Source organism: Ips typographus, linkage group LG2 (assembly GCF_016097725.1).
Source record: "Ips typographus isolate SLU linkage group LG2, UJ_Ityp_2.0, whole genome shotgun sequence".
NCBI lineage: Eukaryota > Metazoa > Arthropoda > Insecta > Coleoptera > Curculionidae > Ips > Ips typographus.
Genome location: NC_138423.1, coordinates 26,297,716 through 26,305,286, shown reverse-complemented (window position 1 = coordinate 26,305,286; position 7,571 = coordinate 26,297,716). Strand labels below are relative to the sequence as shown.

The 7,571-nt window shown below is 34.0% G+C and overlaps 3 protein-coding genes across 3 annotated transcripts in view; 1 reads left to right on the top strand and 2 right to left on the bottom strand.

Moving 5' to 3' along the window:
* Positions 1-579, bottom strand: part of Dpm1 (Dolichyl-phosphate mannosyltransferase subunit 1) — a 48,293-nt gene extending 47,714 nt beyond the window's left edge. Inside the window, exon 1 of the mRNA XM_081974182.1 lies at positions 567-579. The gene's annotated coding sequence lies outside the window, so the exon portion shown is untranslated. The remainder of the gene's footprint in view (positions 1-566) is intronic.
* Positions 580-4,863: 4,284 nt separating this feature from the next.
* On the bottom strand, positions 4,864-6,211 carry Cks30A (Cyclin-dependent kinase subunit 30A). Its single transcript, XM_081973009.1, has 3 exons — positions 5,997-6,211; positions 5,676-5,803; positions 4,864-5,448 (listed from the first exon to the last, which is right to left on the bottom strand). The coding sequence occupies exons 1-3, from the start codon at positions 6,065-6,067 to the stop codon at positions 5,387-5,389; spliced, it is 261 nt and encodes an 86-aa protein (XP_081829135.1). The 5' UTR covers positions 6,068-6,211; the 3' UTR covers positions 4,864-5,386.
* A 360-nt stretch (positions 6,212-6,571) lies between these two features.
* LOC145724652 (NADH dehydrogenase [ubiquinone] iron-sulfur protein 4, mitochondrial-like) lies at positions 6,572-7,522 on the top strand. The gene is made up of 5 exons (XM_081973008.1): positions 6,572-6,620; positions 6,680-6,788; positions 6,842-6,983; positions 7,037-7,212; positions 7,269-7,522. Exons 2-5 carry the CDS (start codon positions 6,733-6,735, stop codon positions 7,447-7,449), a joined length of 555 nt encoding a protein of 184 aa, XP_081829134.1. The 5' UTR covers positions 6,572-6,620; positions 6,680-6,732; the 3' UTR covers positions 7,450-7,522.
* Positions 7,523-7,571: the final 49 nt, after the last annotated feature.

Here is a 7,571-nt window from a genome sequence, read left to right as displayed (position 1 = left end):
TGTACATGGCACTCTGCTGCATTCTGGGTACTCGAAATTTAAAATGGGCGGGCTTTTCGGCGCCCCGCACCAATCGCGACTTTCCCACTTTCATAAAGGCGGCGCTACGATCGCGAGCCAATTCCCCTTTTCTAAGCTCGAACTGTAAAGCTCAAAATACGTTAGAAACGCATCAAAGATTGAACCTTAAGCTTGTAAAGTGTATGGTCGTGTATCCTGACCGAAGAAGGATACGGTCCTTGTTGTGGAACAAAATGGGACGTACTTCACACTGATATTGTATGTTTTATGGTTTTATTGGGCACATTGATTTGAGCAGGCTGGAGCACTCTCTTTTTGACTCCTATGAATCTTTCGAATTTAATGTGCATTTCTGCTCTACCGGTAGAGTTTCAAGGGGCGCTATAAATTATCGTGAAATTGTCCACGTGATTTAATTATATTTTTTTGGACAGATTTTTTGCCAGTCAAACCTCGAAAAAATATTGAGTCTTCTTTACTCGACAGCTCAATATATTTTTCCGTGCAATTAGCCAGCTCAATTAAGTAATACAACATAATCTTCCGCTCTTCTTTCTTGAGGCTGAAAGATAGAGAAAATATGTTTTAAAATCAAACAATAAGTCTTCTTTCAAAACTTTTGAACAAATAGCTAGCTCAATCATTTCAACAAATTATTTCTTTTTTTGAAGCTGAAATAGACTGAAATATGTAATAAAATAATTTTTTTTTATATTTTGGACGTTTACCCTCGTTTGCACCGTCGTTTTGTAAGGCGAGCTTAATTTAAGTGTGGGTGAGACTGTGACAGTACAGGTGAAAAAAGTCACACTCTAAACCACACTTAACTTAACAAGTTTTTGAAATCCTTATTAAGGGAGAAAAGGGGTGTCAAAATATAAAATACCAGAGACAATTTGAAAGAAAAGTCAGGGACAAAATCGTCTGTAAAACCCACTTGGTGTAAGAAAATGACTGTTTTAAGCAAATTTTTGGAATCCTCATTAAATTTCCTATTCAATAACATAAAAAAATACTACAAAATTTGGTACAGTCAGGGAGAAAAGCGGTGTCAAAGTTTGAACTGCCAAAAACACAGTTTAAAAGGATAGTCAGGGACAAAATCGTCTGTAAAACCCACTTGGTGTAAGAAAATGACTGTTTTAAGCAAATTTTTGAAATCCTCATTAAAATTCTTATCTGATAACATAAAACAACACTACAAAATTTAATACAGTCAGGGGAAAAATGGGTCTCAAAGTTTGAACTGCTAGTAACACAGTTTGAATAAACAGTCACGGACAAAATCGCTTGTAAAACCCACTTGGAGTGAGAAAATGACTGTTTTAAGTAAATTTTTGGAATCCTTATTAAATTTCCTACTCAATAACATAAAAAAAATAGTACAAAATCTGGTACAGTCAGGGAGAAAAGCGGTGTCAAAGTTTGAACTGCCAAAAACACAATTTGAAAGGATAGTCAGGGACAAAATCGTCTGTAAAACCCACTTGGTGTAAGAAAATGACTGTTTTAAGCAAATTTTTGAAATCCTTATTAAATTTTCTATTCAATAACATAAAAAAAATACTACAAAATTTTGACAGTCAGGGAGAAAAGCGGTGTCAATGTTTGACCTGCCAGAAACACATTGATTGTAATTTACCAGTAATTTACCGGTCAAATTTTCCTGGCAACGTAAAATATTTACCACGTCACTACGAGCTCGAGACTTTACTGTGACGTCAGGATCCATTCGCCGGCGGGAAACAAAATCGACCAATCGAACAATCCTTTACTGTTTACCCTCCTTGGGTATAGATAGAGTGCAAAAAAGCACCTTCCAGCTATGCTGCATTTTCTTGACCAATCCCAAATTAGCAACAGTGCTGCGTCATTTTTCAGTGTAAACTTTAAAAATATATATTATTAAGATATATGTATAAAAATTACTCCAAGAATAATGAATGTCTTTTCTATAATAACGTTTCACATAAACAAGCTGTCGCCAATTTCTACAAAGTCTTACAAATCGATTGAATTGTGCCTACCCTATAGGTATACGTTCCACATTAAATTGTTCACCCAAAGTTCATTTTAAAGAAATCTCGAGTACCTATATCTTTCAATCTTTCGCTCTTTTATTATATTTGTCATGATGCCTCTTCTGAAAACGATTTATCTAAATCTCTATTAAGCCCTATTTACACATAGGCCGTCCGAACAGATTAGTTTTGTTAACTGAACTGATCCCTTTTGGTTCACTGGCTTGTGAACACAATGAAACACTCTGATGGTGAGGCTTTCGTTTTTTTTTTAGTGGTGCGCCTCCGTACTATTACCACTTTTATACAGTTGACCGGGTGAATACCAAAGAATTATGAATGAACGAAATGAGTGGAATTATGGGTTTTGTGTATTATATAATATTTTTTTTATTTGGATTTGGTTTTATAAACCTTTAGGTTTGCACGACCTTCCAAAGCGTTCAATACAGCGATTTTATATTTAAAATATCCGACAAACAGGAACTACACCCCCATTGAACGCAATTACGGCAAATTGCAACTTGTGCACGACTTGAGTGCACAATCAGGTATCCTATTGTAAGCTCAATGGGAAAAAGAACTAAAACCTATCATTACGCCTTACAATGGGTCTTTTGGTTGATGTCTTTCAAATATTTATGCTTTTAGAGTCTTGAAAATGTGATGTTGATCTACTTCCTGTCCTCGATGGATACAATAAGCTAACAGGGATTACATAATATTTTTTTTAAAGTAGATGTTATCGATTTGTTGGATTTTAGTCAAATCTTAACAGTCATTTTGTACAGGGAGGACCATACCGGAAACTGCATCAATTTCTTGTGTTTTGTCGCGTTAAACACGGTTGATTCTAAGAGTGGGTGCAGAAAAACATCATAAATAATACAGTGTGGTCAAAAATTGGCATCACAATACGAATTTTGATGGAAAGTGCTGTTTTGATGAAAGTTGAATACTAACTAATACTAGTAAAAAGTTGATACTTTCTGAAATAATCACGAATATGTAGGCCGCATTCGTTTTCAAGCTCCTTGGAGGGAGCAGAGCGTTTTTGACGTCACAATGACGTAATTTAGCAAAACTATAATTTGAGCAACTGTCAAATTACGTCATTGTGACGTCAAAAAAGCTCTGCTCGCTCCATGGAACGTAAAAACGAATGCGGCCGTAAAGTCCGTTCTCTGGGCTAGTGGCAGTAATATAGTAATTGTCGTTCCTTTTCTATTACATACGAACTGAGCGATATGGAAATTAGGCGTTATTATTGACGTATACCTATGTTATTTACGAGTTTTTAAATTCGCGATTGTTCGTGCTGGTTCGGGACTGGTCACCGCCTACTATACTAGAAAGCCTAGAAGGTGCTTGTCAAAAATTCCAATATGGCGGAAGGCGGAAATAGTGGTGACATTTTGCGTTTGTTTGTATTGTGGAAATTGAGTTTTTTGAGGATTAGATGATTTTTTAAGGTTTAAAATCAAAACTTGAGGTTATTTTTGTTTGTCGTTCATGCCGTTCATAAGTTTTTCAAGCCGCATTGTAACAGCAATTCAGGAAAAAGCCCAACCGTGTCAGTGTTTTACTTTACAAAAAACCGGATCTAACTCAACAGTGGTTGAACACTTTGAAGTGGGATGATTTTACTCCAACACTATACTCAATGGTAGGTACAAGTGCTTTCTAGTACTGTAAACTTAATAAAATTTAATTAAATAATATACAGGGTGTTTTTATACTATTTCAAAAAACATTAGTTTCGTTTGTCACTCTTTTTTGGAACATCCTGAATAATTCAAGTAAGTTGCGTTCAAATCTTAAGAACAAATTCTACAACTTTCGTATAAACATTTTTTTTCTAAAATCATAAACAAAAAAGTTAAAAGGGGGGCCGTTTTAATGAGACACCTTGTACATTTTATTTCTATTGTAAGCAAAATAGGTATACACTTCAAACTTAATATACCCTAATTATTATAACTTTAGTTGCACGTCATCAATCTTGCCAATCTTACAAAAAAACGAACCGAAATTGAAGAATATGATTTGACATCTAATGTCAGAACTGTGTTTAAATTTGAATTTTATTCACAGAAAGGTTTGAGTGATTTTTACTGTTTTACATAAACTTTTGGGCTATTGGGAGTGAGGGAAGCTTAGTTTAAGCGTAGTTTAGGAGACCCTGAGTTGAGGGTTTTGAGAACTGATGTGTTTTACTTGGCATTTGTGGCTAAATTTTGAGTAATAATGGAGACATGTTTAGGTATTTGCGTAGATTTTCAGGTAGAGGCTTAACAGTTCAATGTTTTTTAATGATAATACTTAACTTTAGTACCTCACCTGTGTCATGACGTGCAACTAAAATTATAATAATCAGGGTATACATATTTTCACGTGTTATACCCTGTTTAGTTTAAATCTAAATTTTGCCTCATACGCTATCGAAATTCAATCGAAATATAATAGTGGCTCCATCTATGACTTGTCTGAAAATACTTCATGCTTCTTCACTGACTGCTGCAGTTGCCGATGGTTAAGTCGGCATTTTTGTGCACAGTAAAATGGAAAAATCATGGCAAGGCCATTGAAGCTATCACAGAAATTATGAAAAAACCCAAAATGTGCCAATTATTAAATGACACCGTATTATTCCACTAATGGGGTCAGTTGCTACATATCACATTTGCTTTTTGAACTGATCACTGTCACCCTTACGACCTTATAAAGTGTTTTCCGCATGTCAATATACAAGAGCATGGTTTACAAGTTCTCTCTTGAGTATATGTAATGCTTTATTAACACTAGAAAAAAAACTCTACAGTAAGCAACAAAATCTGCTTTATTTATCAAATACTGTAACAAAACTAAACTTACATTAATCTAAAACTGCTCAAAGCTGTATCTGTAACACTCTTGCAATATTAAGCAGTATTCTATAGAAAGACACATTTTAAGTATTAATAACAGCCTGGTTAAGATCATGTTTAAAATGTCCCTCTGAAACTGTTGAATTGATTGGTAGCAAACATTTTGCTGAATGTTAAAAAAGGCTGGTTTATCACTATAGTGGCTGAGGACTTCCCTAAACCCTTACATTCATAAATTAACCGAGACAATTAAATCCAGTGGACTGATTGATGGACATTACAAAAATCTATTTTTGATAAGGCATTAAAAAAGTACAAATTAAAATCTAAAGTAAAACAATGTGTGATATGATATGAGTTTTAAAAGAACAAAAATGCATCTAAATTAACCACAAACGCTTTAGAGATTCAATTTTTAGGGTGAGAATAAGTATTTACAGTTTTAAAAAACATTCATAACAACTACTAAATAGGATTCTAGTTATCTCTCTCTGGGGGCTGCTCAGTGATGGGTCTTTTGAATAGCAAGACATGAGGCTCTGAAATAAACAAGACATTTTAATTAATCATTATTATAATTTAAAGATATTTGATAAATATGGTTTGGGCTTATGTTAGTGGATTTTCTTTAAACATTCGAGCTAATTTGGATAATCAGCTTTGTACTCAATCACTCACTTATTGTCACACATTTTTGCTTAATTTTTTAATAAAATAGTAAAGCCCTGGATATTAGTGGATATGAATATCAATATTAATAACATACCTGGTTTGTGTGTCATATAATGCACCCATCCCTTACTCTGCTGAATACCAATGCTTCTCCATTCATCCTCTGACATTAAATGCGTCTTGGGCACATATTTGACCATTTCTTTAGGAATGACCACATGCCTAAAACAACAGGTTGTCAATTTAAATGTATAAAAAGAAAGAAGAGAACACCTGTGTGTGGTGTGTGGGTTAACAAAAAAATCGAACGTTTTAAGTACGGTGGTGCAATATTCTTTGTGATTCCTTCTGGAATTTACCTTGGGTACCCAAGAATGCTTGCAAAATTTACATTGTATAGTGTGTGTATACATACCGATATTCATACTTGTCGTCGTAGTATTTATCAGAGTAAAATATGTTTCTCAGCATCTCTTCTCGATTCATCTTGTATTCTGGTGATTGAATTAACTCTTTTTACTTAAAAATTGTAAAGTTTTGGATAATTATTCGCCAGGAAAATACCACAAAAAACAATACTGCCTGAATCTACACTCTTCAAATATCAACGACTTTTTCGAGCATCTGTCATGTGTCAAACGTCAAATTTTAAAGTTGTTGCCAACATGCCAACCATTAAACGTAAAAAATAGTACCAACCATTCCAACAACTTTTCAACTGTCCCTGTCCCAAAGTCCCTAAACATAAACATAACTATTTTTTATTTACTATTAATTAAGTTTTGTTTAACATGTTTTCAGTTTTCTTAAGGTTTACAAGGAAACAATCTTGGAATGTCACGTTTTGAAGTAGCAGCACCCTCTACAAGTTAAATATTACAGATAAAACGAAACTTAAATTGAGCAAGCTTAAAAATACATTGGTACAATACAATCTGTTTGACCTCCAGGCATTCAAAACAGCTGAATGTTGACATTATTGACTATTGACAGAACAGTGCTTAATGGTTTGCTTGTCAAATCAATCCAACAATTATTTGTAAAGTTAAAAATATATTTTTTTTATATAAATACCTACTAATAAAAATTAAATTTCAGTTTAACTGCAAAAAGAAACAAACCAGACCGGGTTGCTTGCAGCCTTATCGGCGATGACTTCTATTTTGTCGAAATCTGGCTATTTACGCCAGTGTTTCACAGGCCTAAAGTATTAAAATAATCATAACACTTCCTAATAATATGCAGGTAATCAAATTTCAGAGCCCTGAGCACGCCCTGCTTGTCAACCTCTTCAATTCTACAGACAGAAGCACCAATAAAAAGCAGTGACCTAACTCTTTTAAAGCCAGAAGAAATTGAACACAGAAAGAAATTGCAGGGTTATATAACAGTTGAAGGCCCAGTATGTCTCCTAATATGTTAAAAGTAGATGAATAATTTTTTTGTACTTTTCAGACTGAATTGTCTTTGATAAGTGGTGTCCCAGATGAACAGATCAAGTCCCGTAAGGTTAGAATTTATGAACCTCCTAAAAATTGTATGCAAAGCGGTACTAACAATATTGGACACTGGGAAATGGATTTTGATACTAAGGAACGCTGGGAAAACCCTTTGATGGGATGGTGTTCTACGTAAGTAGTTTATTGTATCTTTGGCTCTGTTAAAAATATATTCTTTAAACATTTAGAGGAGATCCACTATCAAATATGAAAGTTCAATTCTCCACTAAAGAAGAAGCTATTGAGTACTGTGAGAAAAATGGCTGGGACTGGTATGTCCAAGAAAGCAAAAAGGAAAAACGATTCAAGCCCAAGTCTTATGCTGTTAACTTTGCATGGAATAAACATACCCGTGTTTCTACCAAGTAAAAAGTAGGGCTGATAAATTTGTAAATATGTGTTACATTCAGACAAATATAGATAAATTAAAATTTAAATATAAGTTGCTTTACTTCCCTTTCAAGATGATCTTTTTATGTTATTTTGTTTAA

What these genes read in the sequence shown, in the direction of transcription:
- Cks30A (XM_081973009.1), bottom strand. Translation starts at nt 6,067, where the DNA reads ATGAATCGAGAAGAGATGCTGAGAAACATATTTTACTCTGATAAATAC. An exon ending in GACGACAAGTATGAATATCG is followed by an intron (nt 5,804 to 5,996) that starts GTATGTATACAC and finishes CTGTTGTTTTAG; the next exon opens with GCATGTGGTCATTCCTAAAG. An exon ending in TTATATGACACACAAACCAG is followed by an intron (nt 5,449 to 5,675) that starts GTATGTTATTAA and finishes TGTTTATTTCAG; the next exon opens with AGCCTCATGTCTTGCTATTC.
- LOC145724652 (XM_081973008.1), top strand. Translation starts at nt 6,733, where the DNA reads ATGACTTCTATTTTGTCGAAATCTGGCTATTTACGCCAGTGTTTCACA. An exon ending in CAGTGTTTCACAGGCCTAAA is followed by an intron (nt 6,789 to 6,841) that starts GTATTAAAATAA and finishes ATCAAATTTCAG; the next exon opens with AGCCCTGAGCACGCCCTGCT. An exon ending in ATATAACAGTTGAAGGCCCA is followed by an intron (nt 6,984 to 7,036) that starts GTATGTCTCCTA and finishes TGTACTTTTCAG; the next exon opens with ACTGAATTGTCTTTGATAAG.